The following is a 16,805-nucleotide window of genomic DNA, read 5'->3' on the forward strand; positions in this document are numbered from 1 at the left end:
AAAAGCTGACATTCTTCATTTCACTTCACACACAGCCAGTTGTGCTCAAAACATTTTACTCCTCCTTGCTCCTTTTGTCCCCTATCCCTGATCCCAAAGCCCCAGCCAGTTCCGGTGGGGGCTCAGTCCTCCGGAGTCCAGGAGTCAGAGCTCAGGGGCAGCTTGGTGGCCAGTGGGGCAAGATTGGGGCCTTTCCTGTCTCAGGCAAGCATTCCAGAAGGCAGGAAGACGGCAGAGCAATGGGCTCATCAGGCAGGGCAGGTGGGGCACTGAAGCCTACCCTTCAGCAGCAGTCAGCTGGGCAGCTGCCCAGTCTTCCCAAAACAGTTGGGAGCCAGGGCTTATTTTCATAGCTAAAGGTTCTTCGGTGCTCCATAGGAGCCCAACCAATAAGCTGTAGATAGCAGGTTGAGGTGGCCTGAGGTTATGGCCAGTACCACAGGCTGTAAAACCTTTGATCATGGGTTTTAGTCCCAGAGGGCAAATCCAGAAGAATGGGCTCAAAGATCAGGATGGTGCAGTCCTGGGAGGAAGGTGTAGACAAGCCAGAATCCAGGCCCCGAAGGTCACAGCGAGACCAGGTTCCCTCCTGTGAATAGGGATATGTCCATGGGTGTACTGTGTCAGTCCTGCAAGCAGAGTCAGCTTGCAGGGTGGGTAGCTTAGAACTCATTCCAAGAGCAGAAGAGGCCTAGGGTCAGGCCCAGCGGCAGCAGGAGAATGGACCCTACCAATCTCTGTGCGGGGGCTGAATTGAAGGCCAGACTTTGGTTGCAGAGGTTGCCATCGGGCTGGGACTCCTGGATTTGGGGCACCACATGAGGCTGGAGTTCTGGCACATGGTAGTGGATCCAGGAGGCATAGCTGGAAGTCAGAGTGTACACTCCAGGCCTGTTGGGGGCTCCACAGGCATCACCCCAACTCACAATGCCTGCCAGGTACCAGAGGCCCTCCACAGGGCAGGAGAGTGGCCCTCCAGAGTCACCCTGAGGAAAAACCATACAACAGTTGTCAGGACCAGACTACAGGCCTCCAGTCATCCATGCCAGCCCAGCCAAACTTCACCTCCCATGAGGCATTTGTCTCATCTCTTCTGGAACCCCTGCACTTACTTGGCAGGCATCCTTGCCCCCATTCACATAGCCAGCACACAGCATGTCTTCCTGAATAAAGTGGGGCTCCTCAGGCTTGGCATCAATGTTATACAGGCAATTACATGTCTCACGACTGATCAGTGGCACCTCAAGTTGCTGTAGTGGCCTGGGGACCTGGAGACTCACTGTGAGGGCAAAAGATGTTTACCTAGGGCCTCCTACCCTGAGTCAAGCTCCCCTCCATACCTTTAGGCATCTAGTGTCCCACCTTACCTGAGGGAGCCACATGGCCCCATCCAGTGACCGTGCAATGAAGGCCATTAGGAAAGGAGGCATTGGCTGCAGGGAGGCAGATGGGCCGGATATAGCGGGAGAAGGTGATGGGGTGACTGAGGCGGAGGAGTGCAATGTCGCCCTCTGAGCCCTCCTGTTGGTAGCTGGGATGGGAGATGATCTCCTCCACACTGCGGACCTCAGTGTCAATGCTGTAGGAGTCTAGCTGGTGGGCCCCCAGCTTTACCTCGTAATCGTTCTTATAGTGTTCACTGCACACAGAGGAACAAAGATTGGAACCCTGTTTTATGGGATCCTACCCCAGGTTCTGGTCCCAGACAGCACGTCTTTTTTGGGTGGTACCTGGTATTGAACTCAGGGACACTGGACCACTGAGCCACATCCCCAGCCCTATCTTATATTTTATTTAGAGACAGGGTCTCACTGAGTTGCTTAGCACCTCGCTTTTGAACTCGTTATCCTCCTGCCTCAGCCTCCCAAGCCACTGGGATTACAGGCCAAACCGCGCCCAGCTCGGAACTTTTAAGGCCCAGTTTGTCCTGTGACCTCCAGCCCTCCTTTCACCTCTGACTGGTCTTTCCAGACTTACTGATACCCAAGTACCCCCACCTCTGACCTGGATTGACCCATTTACTTTGACATTCAGACCACTTTCTACTCCCCACCCTGTCCCTTGCCCAGCTGGTACCTGGGGAAGCAGTGAGCAGCCGATAGCACCCACTGCTCAGACACGAGAGACCCGCCACACACATGGACGCCATCGTAGTTGATGCTGACCTGCCAGGGCCACTGACCAGGGTTTGCACTGCTACCACCTGTGATGCGTGCTTGGATAACTACACCGCAGGGGACTGCCCGGGGAGAAAGGGAAAGGGAGGTCAGGCCCTTCTAGGGCCCCAATGCCAAGTCCTTAGCTCTGTCATCCTGCCATCCTAGGAGATCTGGTTTGGAATTTGGGAAGTGAGCTCATGGTCAGCCATCACTTTGTCCTCATCCTACGTCTCACCAGGTATGGGCACTTCTACTCCTTGCTGTCCACTACCTGTTACCCAATTCAGGTCTCATGGGGACCTTCTTCCTCAAGCTTTCCTGCCTTCCGTTCAGACAATTCCTTAAAAATAGGAAGATCCTCATAAAGCACAAATCTAGCCAGGTCACTTCACTTCCAAAACTTTTTCATGGCTTAAGATATATTCCAGACCCTCATGGCACTACCATCTATTCCAGCCATCTTTCTGGACATTTCTGTCACTTGTTCTCTGGATCTTTGCTGAAACCCCAATAGCTCTCTAAGAGGCTATAATCTCTCTATCATCTACCCAGACTGGGAAGGCATTCACAGTTGAGAGACTTTCCCCATGCTTGCTCTGCTTGTCTGTGGAGACCATTCAAAGGGCAGCCCCTCCATCACCTGTGCTGACCCTGCCAGCTGAGTCAGGCATTGCCTCTTAGCTCTTAAGCCCCTGCCCAGGCTCACAATCATTCTGGTGTCTATGACTGCTTCAACTATACCAACCTGGGCATTCCCTAGGGACATTTCTGTCCCAAGTGCCCAGCACAGTGGATATGGTTGAACAAATGAACAGAACTGGAGTCCCATGTTGTGAATGGCTAGTGTCTGGGAACAGCCCAGCTCTTCCCTAACTGAGGCCCCAGTATGGGGTGGAGCCCAACCGCCCATCTCAAAGTCACTAGGAGCTGAGAAAACTGCCAGCCAGACTCCGCCTCTGCTCCCTCATAATCATGACAATAGTTACTATTTAGGGAATGTTCCAGAAGGGGACTGGAACATGATGAGGCTTTCATTTCCTTTATCACCTAGAAAGTTCTCTACAGCCCCAGGAGATGGAGATAGTCAGCTGCATTTTAGAGGTAAAGGAACACATGGCCAGTAAATATGAAGCTGGGGCTGAAAACCTGTCTGATTCAAAGCTAGCATGTGTGCCTCCCAAAGACTGGATTTTTGTCCCTCAAAATGACCCTGACATGGGTTTCAGTCGAGTTCTACAACTCAATGGCTGTGTGCCCTTGGACAAATCACTGCTTCCCTGTATCTCAGTTTATTTTGTTTTGTTTTATCCACAAAGCAAAGGCTGTAATGCCCCACTCTCAGAGCTATTGGGAGATTTAAGATAAGGTGGTGAGTGAGACAATCCAAGCAGAGGGTCAGGCCCTCCTCATACCCACCAGGAGAATATGAAGCCATGTCCCCTTCCCTTCCCCTCTTCCATTTCCCAGAAAGCCTCACCTTCAGTTCGGTCAGCCCCTGGAGAGAAAAAGAAAGAGGGAGGGGTAAGCAGGAATCGCACGCACAGATCCAAGACTCATTAGCACCTGCCATTTCTCTGGAGAATTGGCCCCTTCTCTAGGACAGCCTATACCAAAAGGAGAAGGAGGCCGGGCCAGGGAGGCCTGGGGATTCTTGAGCCCAGGATAAGGAATGTGAACCTGAGGAGGATCATGTTTGCTCCCTCTTGGGCATGATCCCTTTCCATGCCCCACTCACAAGTACTCACCCATCCCCGTTTGTAATAATCCAAGAAAGAGCAGAAAGGCCATAGCTTCCAGCTGCCTAGGTCCCGGGCCTGCCTTCTGGGCCATGGCCCAGGACGACAGCCCCTGGGGGAAACACCAGGCACGAAAGGAAGGAACCGAGGGCTGGTTTTGGCAATATCCGGGTGTCAGCTCAGAGGTAAGGAATTCCAGAATCCAAGCTGGGAAGATCAGATGTCCAAGGCTGGCTTTTGAAGCAGGGAGCAGCCACACTGGGAGATGCCTGGGATTTCCGCAGCTACCAACGTGGATGTGTCTCTGGCACAGCCTGGTCACGCAGAGACCGCTTCAGAGAGGTGGCTCCTTGGGGCAAGGCACCTGCCTGCTGGCCCCTCCCTTAGTCCCGCCTTCTTGGTTTAGCTCTGCTGGCCTTATGTGCGTCAGATGTCTGGAGTCTTTTCAGATCCCTGGGCTGTGTGGGGGTTAGGGTGAGGCTTGCTAACACAAGACAGCCGGAGGCAAGGCTGGCAACCCCAATGGCTGGTCACCTGTCCCCAGGTTTCTCACTCCTTCAGACCAGTTATGCCCCCCAGGGCCTGGCCTGGCCTTTGTTATCGTGGGGCTGTAGAAGCTCCTCCCTCCCTCCTTAGGCCTGGTATTTGAACCTAGGACATGGGTCTGCTCTGGGCCAGGGCCATTCCAGGCCTTTTCTCTAGACCCTGCAGACATCCTGTGGGTGGTGAGCATGACTGGCCTTGCCAATCATCCTACAAGTATTTACTGAGTACCTACTGTGTGATGAACAAAAATGGGGACTGGCATGAGTGCCCAGTAGCTAGAAAGGTCCTTCTGGAAGTGCCTTGAGAACTGAGACCTACAGGGGTTAGGCAAAGTTGTTAACAAAAGACAAAGATGGGAAAACCTCTCAAGGGGGGCATGCAGGTGGTTGAGGTTCAGAGAAAGAAGACTGGAGTGGGGGTCAGGCACATCCTCTGTGAGTGTGAGTCTGTGGCACTTGGAATATAGATTGGACTCAAGCTTGAGGAAAAGCAGACCTTCACCAGGTGTGGCAGTGCATGCTTATAATCCCAGCAACTCCAGAGGCTGAGATAGGAGGATTGCAAGTCCAAGGCCAGCCTCAGCAACTTAGAGAGGTCCTGAGCAATTTAGCGAGATCTGTCTCAAACTAAAAAATAAAAAGGACTGCAGGAGTGATTCAATGGTTAAGGGCTCCTCGGTTCAATCCCCAGTACCTAAATAAACAGGGCTAAGGCTGTGTAGCTCAGTGGTGAAGTGCTCCTTGAGTCGATCCACAGTACCAAAAGAAAAACAGACCCTTACTTCCCAGCCCTCTTTCCAAAAGACTAGGTGCCCAGGGTGGAGGTCAGAGAATCCTGGAGTGGGTGAGTGGGAGAGGGCTGGATTGGGAAGGGGTCAAAACTGGGGAGGAGAGGGTAAGACCCTGGAGTTGTGGGTGGCTTTAAATAGAGAATGGGCATGTTCAGTGTTTCTGGGGGTGGCATGTAGGTTGTTGACTGGGTATGAAGAACAAATGGAAGCCAGGTGTGGTGGCGCTTGCCTGTAATCCCAGCAGTTTGGGAAGCTGAGGCAGGAGGATCTCAGGTTCAAGGCCAGTCTCAGCAAAAGCAAGGCACGAAGCAACTCAGTGAGACCCTGTCTCTATGTAAAATACAAAATAGCGCTTGGGATACAGCTCAGGGTTCAAGTGTCCCTGAGTTCAATCCCCAGCACCCTGCAAAATTTGAAAAAAAATAAATAAATAATAGGTGGAAATGTACTTCCCTGTGGAGGACCTGGGGAATATTTTATATCTAGCAGCTAAGAATAAGCCTAGCCCTTTAAGAACCTTTGCCCTTCTCAAGCTCCCAGTGAGAATTTCCATCTTCCCTCTAGGTCCTGCCCACCCCCCTTGCATTTTCTGCCCACCCAACCTAGCTCCAGGAGTCATCCTCTCTGCCACCCATGTCAGCTGACTTCCCCTCAGGTTCATATTTTCCCTTTTTCTGTGCTCAAACCTCACTTCCTATATGATACTCTCTTGATTCCCAGCCAGGGGTACCCATATGTATTTCCTACTTGACTGTGAGCATACATGGGCTTATATATTAGACTCCAATTGCACCATGCCTTGGTAGTTAGTAGGGAATATGGCTGAATTAATGCAGGGATGTGCATTAGTTAGGGGTGAGATAGTAGAATTTACATAAAAGGGGCCCAAATTCTGGGGGCATTGGGCAGGATGGGCAAGTGGTTTTGTGCACTGGGGACTCTAGAGGTGAACACTTTGAGGCATCATTCATCGAGGTGTTGGCTGGCTTGTTTAAGTCCTTCCCACTCCAGTAGGAGGGGCAGCAGGGTGCTGTTGAGGGCTGAGGTATGCTGCAAGTGCTAGGGACACTAATTCCACTGGAGAGGTGACACACAACCAGCTGGCCACCTAAACTCCCCCGCCCTGGGGAAGGAATGAGGGAACAGCTGCCACGTTATCAGGGACACATTTCCTGGGTGCCCAAGACCTGACTCAACTGATGCCCCAGGAGGGAGGGGCCCTATTCCTGTGTTTCCCTCTTAGCCCAGATGCTCTCAGCCCCTCAGCCTGCCCCCAGTGATGTCACAAGGCCATGTGTCTGTGTTTACACCTTTATTGTCTGCTCCTTTGCCACCCCCAAGGATTCCTGGGCTCAAAATAGCACTCAGGCCCAATTATCCAAAGCTGCTGCAGTCTAGGTGGATAGTCCTTCTCAAGGCCTGGGAGAGAGTTAGCAGGTTAGACCGCATTCCATCCCTGCTGAGTGGCGGGAAGAGAAGGGGAAGTGGCTTGTGAAGCAAGGTCCTCTTAGTCCTGGATCAGGGGAGTCAGTAACAGCAGGATCAGAGCAGCAGCCTGAGGGGAGCCTGAGGCCCCTGCCATGTCTGGGGGACAGAGGTCACTGCCAGCCGGTGGCCAATATGGGGAGCCGCTAGGAGGTAGGAAGTGGGCCTCTGCCACTGTTTGGGAGATCCAGGCTTCTTCAGGGCCAATGGCTGCAAACAGCTCCTGACTTCCTCGAACGGCCATGCCCATGAGGACCCAAAAGCCTCCCTCAGTCTGGCACAGGAGGGGAGGTGCTGAGGTCACCTGCAGAGTTGAAGCCAAAACCAAACGGGTCTGTTACCTTTCTTCCTGGTCCCTTGCACCTTCCCTTGGGTCCAGCCACAAAGCAATGTTTGTCTCCACCCTTAGGCATCCTGGCCTCTAGTCTCTTTAAGGTCCAGCCAGGAAGTACTGCTTCTTCCCATTTGGGGTCCAACACCCAAGAATTCTAATCCTGGTCTTTCCAGGGTCCATCTGCCCAATACTCCCTCCCCATACCAAGATGTCCAGGTCCCTGTACCTCACACCTGTCCTCTTGCCCCTCTGCATACAGGACACAGAGAGTCCCAGGGGGCAGAATGCCCTGATAGAGGCAGTGACAGAGCCGTGGTGTCAAGATGGAGACAATAGTAGCTATAGGGACTAGAGAGAAGAAGAAGGGTTGTCCCAGGGTTCTGGCTTCCAGTCACTCCTCATTCCCATGATCCAGGGCTCTCACCTCGGTTCTGGGGGTCCTTCCAGCCCAACACCCAGCAGCTGGCCCCTGGGGGGACACCCCCTGGGTGAAGGCAGATGGGCAGGGCTGATGGGGAGGGCTCTACCCTGGAGCTCAGCTCAAGGAGGGCCAGGGGGGGTCCAAATCCCAAGTGTCGGGGCAGGCGAATGCTGATGACCAACCGGGATACCTGGTGGCCCTGTGGGAGGGGACTGGCCCCTGCCCTGCCCAGATACACTTCAATGTGGGGCACTGTTGTAGAGCCTAGCCTGTTGGAAGAAGGACTAGTGTCAACTCCTGGTTCCTCCCATTGCTTGTAAAGTCCTTCCCAGCTCAGGGTAAAAGGAAGAATGGTCATGCCACTAACTCCTTCATTATTCCTCTTTCCAAATCTCCCTTCTTTCTTAAAATACCTCACACAAAAAATTCAAACCAAACCAACAAAAATATAGCAGCTTCCCTGTGCTGTAAGAGCCCTAAAAGGAAAACAAACCACTATTGTAAGAATTCTTTGGATCATCTCCCATTTTTTTCCTCCAGCCTCTTGCCTAGGAGATGAGGGAGACCCACCTAAGGACACAGTGAGTGGCTACCAGGACCCAGCCTGGGGCCACGAGGATCCCAGTGCAGACTCGATCCCCAGCCACATGCACCTCTGCCAGCCAGGGCCATAGCGTCCCCTTCTGAGCTGCCTCAGGTCGCAGGCCACAGGCTAGGAAGAGGAGGTGGCCACCTAAGCACGAGTTCCACAGGTGACCTCTGAAGCCTCTCTCAGATATAAGTACCTCCCGGAACTCCAAAGCCCCACGGGGTTCCCCTGCTCACCACCATGCTCTGTGTGTGGGGGACAGGTCTGTGTCTCAGTCTCCTCCCCTTCAGGGCCCCAGTCCCAGGCTAGCTGGTCCTCCAGGTAGGCTCCCCGAGTTACATGGCTGATCCATGGGCTATGGGTCTGCACTGGGGAGAAGGCTCGGGGACGGAGACAGCCACTGGAGACGTCTCCGATTCCAGCCAGGAACCAGGTCCCCTCCTCCAGGCACATAAGACTCCAACGGGAGTCATTCTGCAGCAAGAGTTAAGTATGCTAATAGCATGCGTGCTTGCGTCTTGTAGAGAAAACCAGCATTCCAGGGGCTTTCCGGGACCCCAGATTCTCCATACGCTAACATAACAAGTCCCACCTCTTTTCCAAGCTAGGTTCCAATACTAATTTGTGTAAGAATTAAGCCCTCACTTTAGTATCCTCCTTAAACTTTGGGGTAGACAGATATCCCAATACCTGCTCAGAGCCCGCCCCTAACCGCCTCCCTACCCTCCATGATGCGGCTCCGCCCCCAGTTCGATCTGACCCCGCCTCCACTTGGACCCGGTTCCCGCCCTTAACCCGGTTCCTGGTGCCTCAGGCTCCGCCCCAGATCCCTCGGTCTCTCCCTGGGTCCACGGACTCCGCCCCTGCCGCTCACCCAGCAGCGGCCCGCCTCCTCCTCCTCCTCCTGGTAGTAGGGGCAGAGTCGGTGAGGTGGGTGTCCCGGAGGCGGCACTGACGCCCCCTGGTGGCCATATAGACAGTGACACCACCAGCCTCCCAACAGCTCGGCCTCAAGCTGCGCGCTGGGGTCCAGCGCCGGTTCTAGGAGGGAAGCAGGGATCTTGAGCTGCGGCCGAGTCCGCCCCCGCTTCGCCCCGCCCCAACCAGGTCCAGACCCCTGCGCACCCCCACGGCCCCAGAGAGCAAGGCGGCAGCGGCTCCCAGGCAGGAAGTAGTGTTCTGGGTAGGGTAAGCACACGGCCCGCGGGGCCGCGCTGAGGTTCACGGGCGCGCGCAACTGCAGCAGTGCCAGGTCTGAGGCGTCGTCCCACGTAGCGTTCTCGTGAGGTACGAAGCGCGACACCCGCTCCGAGCGCGTGCGCGAGGGCAGCAGCACCCGCCAGGCGTCGAGGTCGCGGGGTGGGTTATCCGAGGTGATTGAGCTGCGGGATGGGGACGCTGGGGACGTGCGCAGTATCCCGCAAGTACGGATGGAAACCGCGCACCCCCCGGCTTAGACTGTATTTCCAGACCAGAATCCCTCTTCCAAAGAGGAACCCTACCCCCACCCCAGTTCGAAATGAGTTCTCAGACTCCCGCATACTGGATCGGACTTACACTACCTTCTACCCGTCCATGCTAGACTAGGACCCCTCTTTATTAGCTGAATCCTACATCACCGAATCTGATTCCGCGCTCCAGAATGGACCCCCCGCCGCAATCCAACCCCAGCACAAAGGGCTGAACCAACTCGACAGAGTCTCAGGCGGATGGAGGGAGAGGCAAGAATCTGCCGGAGCTGTGGATTCTCACTCACTCCAGAAAACAGCTGGCAGGTGCCAAGACCCAGCTTTCTGACACTAGCGTTCCATGGCAGGGTCTGGATCCTGGCATTATAACTTGGGCCTCCCAGGGCCAGACCCCTGGCCGCGGAGCCTTCCCGCACTCTATAGGATGAGAGACCTGGGTTAGGGGGGCTTCAGAGCCCCACTTAACTCCAGCAGTCTCCACCCCAACTCAGATCTCCCACGTCTCCAACTCCCTCCTGCCCCCTCACCTGGCAGGGCAATGGTGCAGTTCTCCTCCCTGGATTCCCAGGGGCCTGTCTGGGATTCCTGGGGCTGGTTGGGAAAGGCAGGCCCAGGCTCCGAACCCATCACCTGTTCCCGGATCCATGTCTCATAGGGACCCACAGCAGTGAAGACTCCAGGGCGGTTCCTCCTTCCACAGCCAAAGCCAAAGCTAGTGATTCCTGCCTGGAACCATCGGCCACCTTCCTTGCAGACCAGGGGTCCCCCAGAGTCACCCTAATAATAGGTGATTTGTGTCAGGGGACCAGCCCAAGGATGCACTGGCATATTCTGGCCTGTGGTAAAGGTGCTCCACCTTTTATTGGCCTTACACACAGCCACCTTCTAGTAACATTCCTTGGCTGTCCCTTGTCCTGTATTCCCTACAGCTCTAAACTGAAGAAGCCTTGTAAAACAGACTGAGCAGCCACAGCCCAGAGTGCTAAATTAACCCATTAAAGACCACATAAGAGAATCCTGTAGGTCTCCTTCAGAGTCAAATAATTCTTGTCCAACCCTGTCTTTGATTTCTAAGTTCGCCCAATTTTTGGTTTTGGTTTTTGTTTGTTTGTAGTTTGGGGGTTGAAACCCAGGGCCTCACAAATGCTAAGCATTCACTCTACCAGTGGGCCCCCACCTAGTTGTTAATAAGGTAAATCAGAATCAGGCTCCGTGGTGCACACTTGTAATCCCAGCAGCTGGGGAAGCGGAGGCAGGAGGATCGAGAGTTCAAAGCCAGCCTCAGAAATTTAGGTTGGCCCTAAGCAACTCAACGAGACCCTGTCTCTAAATAAAATACAAAAAAGGGTTGGGGATGTGGCTCAGTGGTTAAGTGCCCCTTGGGTTCAATACCAAAAGAAAAACAGACCCTTACTTCCCAGCCAAAAAAATGGTAAATCAGAGATACCAGCATTAAGATGGAAGATACTGTCAGACATAAGCAATCTGTCTTTTCAGCAGAAAGGGACAGATAGAAAGAAAGACGGGTGAAGAATTATAAGGAGAAGACACTGGGGTCATTGAATGCTGGGGCATTGCCCCTAAAGCATCTCTGTAACCCAGGTCAGGGTCAGGCATCTTTGTGGCCTAAGGAGGGTTGTTTTTTTTGTTTGTTTGTTTTAGTGCTGGAGATTGAACCTAGAGGTGCTCTAACACTGAGCTACACCTCCAGCCTGTTCTATTTTTTATTGTTAGGGTTTTGCTAAGTTGCTTAGGAACTCACTAAGTTGCTGAGTCTGGCTCTGAACTGACAATTCTCCTGTCTCAGCCTCCTGCCACTGGGATTATAGGTGTGTACCACCGTGCCTGGAAAATCTTCTTTTTTTTTTTTTTAATTTTTTTTAGTTGTTGATGGACCTTTATCTTATGCATTTATTTGTATGTGGTGCTGAGAATTGAACCCAGGGCCTCACACATGCTAGGCAAGTGCTCTCTCACTGAGCCACAACCCCAGCCCTCTTTTTTTTTTTTTTATACTTCATTTTTATTTTTTATTTTTTTGGCAGTATTGGGGATTGAGTGCAGGGCTTTGTGCATTCTGAACTGTACCTCCAACCCCAATTCCATTGGCAGTCTTTCCCACTTTTTGCAGAAAAGACTCAGAGAAATATTTGTCTATTGCTTAACTGCTTCCTACAGTTTAGGGATCTGGTTCTGCCAGGTGGGTTCAGGGACATTGTCTCACCTGGCAGGTGTCCCTGCGTCCCTCTGCGTAGCCAGCACACAGCATCCCTGGCAATAGCTGGAAAGTGAGGTTGAAGGGGCCAGGCCGGCTGTAGAGACACTGACAGGCGGCCTCTCCCAGAAGCCTTAGCTCCACTTCCTGTAGCACCCAGGGGAGAGGCAGAGGATCTGGGGGCAGAAGCAGAGAGCAGATGCTGTTAGGTAGGTATAGAGCACCCAATTCCCCAGCGCTGTTTTGTCTCCTCCAGCTACCTCCTGGTCATCCTCATCAAGATTCCTATGGCACAGGGCCTACCACATTCACCATATCTAATGCTTTCTCTTCCTATGTTCTCGTCTCAGGCATAACCTCAGCAAGCATCCAGTGAGAGTTGTCATGTATAGTCGTACAGGTTGTACACTGAAAAAAGGTCCCAGCCATGTAGGGGCTAAAATCATTAAGCTCTGAGCCCTGACATGGAGTTTTGTTGATCAAGAAAGTGCATCCTTTGAACAAAGATATCAAGTAGACTACATGTGGTCCCGTATTTAGTTGCAAAACATGGAATCTGGGTGTCATCCCTAATCCCTTTCTCAAGTTGTCTTTCCTCAGTTAATTCCCAAGTCATTTGTGACTTCTCAGCATTCTCACTGCAACTGCCCTAGTTCAAGCAGCATAATCTTGGACCTGGATGATTAACCTAACCTCCTGACTGATCTGTTCCCTAATCCACTTGGCACTTGCTACAAGCAGAGGAATGTTTCTCAGCTTAGCTCAGCTCTCACCAAGAACAATAAATGGATCCCGTGGTCTAGACACAGAGCCTCAGTGCTATCCTGCTTTTGATGGAAATGAAGTCTCGGGATACAGAAAGGGACAGGGAAAGGCATGGACAGAGCTCATTCCCTACCCACCCAGAGTCCTGAGAGGGCAGGCAATATCTGAGGTTTGGGGGTTGTTCTACAGATCCCTGGAGCTGGTGGACTACTCTGTCCCTCATTTTGACCTGAAGGCCTTTATTGTCTTGGCAACCTACACTCTACCATGACATCCTGGCCTTTCTAGGGTTTCCAGGGAAGGTGGTCACCAACTTCCTGAAATACATCCTGTCTTCATAAAACCTTTCTAGAAAGCCCCTGCTTACGGCCCCATTATCCGGTAGCTTGGCCATGTCCACACAGACTTTCTAGGTGCTGATGATGACTTCCCTGTTATCTCCTGCCCTGCAAATAGAGGTTGTAGCATCTCCTCCTGCAGCACCCTCCCAAAGGCTCCAGAAGAGGCACAGTCTGATCATGGCAGATTTATGGAATATTTATGGGGGGCTTTCTAGCATGGAAAGGTAATAACAGATGATGGAGATGACAGGGAATGTCACACCTTTCCTTACAGTGCTTGTTTACTGGATTTCCGTATTTTTTTCCCTCTTGGTACCCTGGGGCACTTAACCACTGAGCCGCATGCCCCAGCCTTTTTTTTTTTTTTTTTTTGTATTTTATTTAGAGACACAGTCTCTCTGAATTGCTTAGGGCCTTGCTAAGTTGCTGAGGCTGGCTTTGACCTGGCAATCCTCCTGCCTCAGCCTCCTGGGCTGCTGGGATTATAGACATGTGCCACTGCACCTGGCCTGGATTTACTTTTTTGTCTACTTACTAGAATGCAAGCTCTGAGACGGCAGGATTTTGGTTTGTGTGTGTGTGTGTGTTTACTGGTATGTCTTTTTTTTTCTTTTGTACTGGGGATTGAACCCAGGGGTGCTTTACCACTGAGCTGCATCCCAGTTCATGTATCTATCTAGCTATCTATTTATTTATTTATATTTTGAGACATGGTCTTGCTAAGTTGTTGAGGCTAGCCCAGAACTTGAAAACATCCTGCCTCAGCCTCCTGAGTCTCTGGGATTCCAGGTGTGCGCCACTGCACCCAACTTCACTGGTGTATCTTTAATGCCTAATGCAGTGCCTGGTACATAGGACTATCTTAATCAATAGAATGATTGAGCTGGGCACAGTGGCTCATACCTGTAATCCCAGCAGCTTGGGAGGCTGAGGCAGGAGGATCACGAGTTCAAAGGCAGCCTCAGCAAAAGCGAGGCATTGATTAACTCAGTGAGACCCTGTCCCTACATAAAATACAAAAATAGGGCTGGGGATGTGGTTCAGTGGTCAAGTGCCCCTGAGTTCAATCCCGGGCACTGCCCCCCCCCCCCAAAAAAAAAGAATGATTGAATGAATGAAGGTGGGTAGGGGGAAGACAGGAAGTGGGGAGTTGTAAGATGAATGGGGAGGAAGATGGATGGGAGGAAAGGACAACATGGACATTTGCTGCACATACTATATGCCAGGTGCTATGCTTTAGTGCTTTAACACGGATTATGTAATGCAAAAAATATCTAAAATGCATTAATTATGGCCATGCAGGGCACTGTGCTATAAGCTTTTCACGCATTTTCTCAATTAATCCACACAACTACCCCATCAAGTGAACACTATTTTCCTTATTTTACAGAAGAGGAAATGTATTGGGTGAAATGCTTTGTCTGAAATAGCAGAGTCATGGTGGGAACCTTTAGTTGGACCTAAATCCAGAAAAGAAAAACCTGGGAGGGAAGGTGAGACGAAAACGGCGTGTGTAGGTGATTCAGTAGTCTTAGTTTGAGAATTCCCGTGGAAGAAGATAGATGGAAAGAGGTGCAGAATTTCCCAGCTGTCTAGCAGAAACCCACTCTCCCAGGTCCCTCCCCTTGGGGGGGCGGTCTTCCAGAGCTGTCTGGAGCCCCGCCCTCGGGGCCTGCCGGCTTGCGAGGCCCATCTTTTACAACACGGCCCCGCGCTCCTTCGGAGGATCTCACAGTAGGCTCAGACTCTCCGACGACCCACCTCTCCGGCCCGGCCCTGCCCCACTCACCCTCCTCCTGCAGGTCCCCCCAGCCGGTGGCCCAGCAGGCGGTGCCGTGAGCAAAGCGGTGCGAGGCGCGCGGCAGGCAGATGGGCCGCACGGTTGGGCTCAGCTTGGCTGGGGAAGTCAGGCGAAGCAGGGCTAAATCGGCTCCAAGTTCCACTTTGCTATAGTTGTCAGGCACCAGGATAGCGGCCACTGAGCGGACATGCGCACCGTCCAGGGGCCCGTCCTGGGAGTGCACACCCAGCAGCACTGACCACTCGGACGCTTGCTCCAAGGTCCCATTCCTGCGCCGAGGTTCAGGATTAGGTTAATCCTATGAAGAGACTAGACCCTTGTGTGGGTGAGGGCTCAGAGCTAGAAGAGGTGGTGGGGTCAGGGGGTACCGGGTGGGGAGGAGTCAGATCCACATTTGGGGCCGAAAGGTTGAGACAGAATTATAAAAGAAGAGGGTCTAGACCGATTTGGTAGTGGTGACTGGGGATTTTGTAAAAGTGAGATTCAGAGTCAGGGATATTTAGCAGAGTGTTGGGTGAATCCGTCATCGGACTCAGAACCATGATATCTCGCAGTGCACCTAGCTTCGGGGCAGGGAGAGGAAGCCGGAGCAGCTCAGATCCAAATTAGCCGTAATAAGAAGGAACAGAGCGTGGGATAAAGCTGCAGGGTGGGGTCAGCTTAAGAAGGACGGACCGAGTGGGCAATACTCACGAAACGAAACAGTGAGCAGCGGAGAGAACCCAGGAGGGGGCGATGAGGGAACCCCCGCAGATGTGGCCCCCGCCTTGATGCAGACTCACTTGCCAAGGCCAGGCTCCTGGCTGAGCGTCTGAGCCCCCCATGATGCGGGCAGAGGGCTCAGGGCGCCCACAGTCTGCAATAGGGAATGCCGGAGGTCAAAACCCATCTAATGATCCCCACTGCAGTGACCCAGATAACTCAGGACAAAGTCCCGTTCTCCACCCAGCTTCTGTTTGCCCTTCTAAACTAAGAACCTGGGTACTTCTGAATTTCCGGGCCTTTCCACCTCCCTCATGGCCTAGCCAGCTATAAGGTCCATTTAGATCAGAGGACACCCAGGTGTCCTCTTCTTTACCCAGATCTTCAGGTTCTTCTGTAGGACTGAGAGCTGAAAACCAGAAAGTAGAGAGAGGTGGATAACTGGTGACCTCCAGTGCCTGACCTGCCCAGCCCCATCTTCCTCCTCTCCATGCCCTCCTACCTTCCCAATTCCCTGTCCTTTCAGCCCCACTGCCAGCGCCCTTGCTACCCAGCCTAACTTTTCTACTTCTGCCAGGACTTTTCCCCAGTCCAGTTGCCTTACCTGAGTCCTGGAAGGCTCCTGGGATGGGACTGATGACTGGGAAGACAGAAGTCAGGAAGAGGCTAGAGAACTGCACTTAGTAGGTGCCCTCCCTGACTCCCTCCTCCCAGCCACTCTCTCCCCTTGGCATCCAGGCCTCCTTTGCCTCTCTTCCCTCCTTCTGAAATCCCCTTCTCCTTTCTCCTCTAATATGCCAGTTACCTCCCTACCTCATCCCCCCCACCACTTCTGACCTCTCCCCAAGAAGAACCCTGGAATTCTGCTTTCCAGCTTGCCAGGTGCTAGCATCCCAAATCCCTTGCTGCAGTCCCCTATCTCCTGAAGTTACCAAAGATCACAAGTGGGAGAAACAGGTGCTGGGACATGGCACGTTGGAGTTAGCTGGAGGTATAGAGATGAGTGAAGGTCTGCTCCCTGCCACAGCTCTGTCACTGCCTGGGCATCCTGTGACTCCTGATAGTCCCAAGAGCAGCCCCACCCTCCCTGGCTGGAGCCCATCTCTGGAATCTGAGAGTATCTGGGGCTGGAAGAAGGAAGTGGGGAGCCTGAAGGCTCCACCCAGAACTTTGAGCATATTTCACATCTCTGGAGACCTAGGGTGGGGGTGGGGGAAGGTGTCCTAGTTCCAGGACACCTATTGAGTGGGGGGAGAGAGGCTGGAGAAAACTATCGACAGAGGTCAGAGAGGAGTTGGGAGTTGGGAGCCTGTGTACCAAGTCCTTGGTGAAGCAGGGCTTGGGGTGAGCAGCAACCCTGGGGACAGGAGAAGTGGCCCCTCATTGGCATGACTCACCTGAGACCTCACCTCTGTTTGGGGTGTGGCAGTCCAAATGGCTTGGCCTTTTCTT

General features: G+C 52.9%; 2 protein-coding genes across 5 annotated transcripts; both read right to left on the reverse strand.

Moving 5' to 3' along the window:
* Window positions 1-39: 39 nt before the first annotated feature.
* On the reverse strand, window positions 40-4,534 carry PRSS8 (serine protease 8). The gene is made up of 6 exons (XM_079120118.1): window positions 3,905-4,534; window positions 3,637-3,654; window positions 2,077-2,239; window positions 1,368-1,639; window positions 1,113-1,279; window positions 40-986 (listed from the first exon to the last, which is right to left on the reverse strand). The coding sequence occupies exons 1-6, from the start codon at window positions 3,987-3,989 to the stop codon at window positions 663-665; spliced, it is 1,029 nt and encodes a 342-aa protein (XP_078976244.1). The 5' UTR covers window positions 3,990-4,534; the 3' UTR covers window positions 40-662.
* A 1,994-nt stretch (window positions 4,535-6,528) lies between these two features.
* PRSS36 (serine protease 36) lies at window positions 6,529-16,560 on the reverse strand. 4 transcript variants are annotated; one of them, XM_079120101.1, is made up of 15 exons: window positions 16,286-16,560; window positions 15,958-15,993; window positions 15,730-15,762; window positions 15,345-15,507; window positions 14,640-14,920; window positions 11,754-11,920; window positions 10,057-10,306; window positions 9,817-9,946; window positions 9,186-9,442; window positions 8,935-9,101; window positions 8,297-8,534; window positions 8,042-8,183; window positions 7,475-7,740; window positions 7,277-7,398; window positions 6,529-7,020 (listed from the first exon to the last, which is right to left on the reverse strand). In XM_079120101.1, exons 1-15 carry the CDS (start codon window positions 16,320-16,322, stop codon window positions 6,739-6,741), a joined length of 2,571 nt encoding a protein of 856 aa, XP_078976227.1. In that variant the 5' UTR covers window positions 16,323-16,560; the 3' UTR covers window positions 6,529-6,738. The 4 variants fall into 4 exon arrangements, with proteins under 4 accessions (XP_078976227.1, XP_078976228.1, XP_078976230.1 ...); XM_079120102.1 differs by lacking the exon at window positions 15,730-15,762; XM_079120103.1 differs by lacking the exon at window positions 7,277-7,398 and having other exon boundaries at window positions 6,846-7,020.
* Window positions 16,561-16,805: the final 245 nt, after the last annotated feature.

This window comes from Sciurus vulgaris (genome assembly GCF_902686455.1).
Source record: "Sciurus vulgaris genome assembly, chromosome: 18".
Taxonomy (NCBI): domain Eukaryota; kingdom Metazoa; phylum Chordata; class Mammalia; order Rodentia; family Sciuridae; genus Sciurus; species Sciurus vulgaris.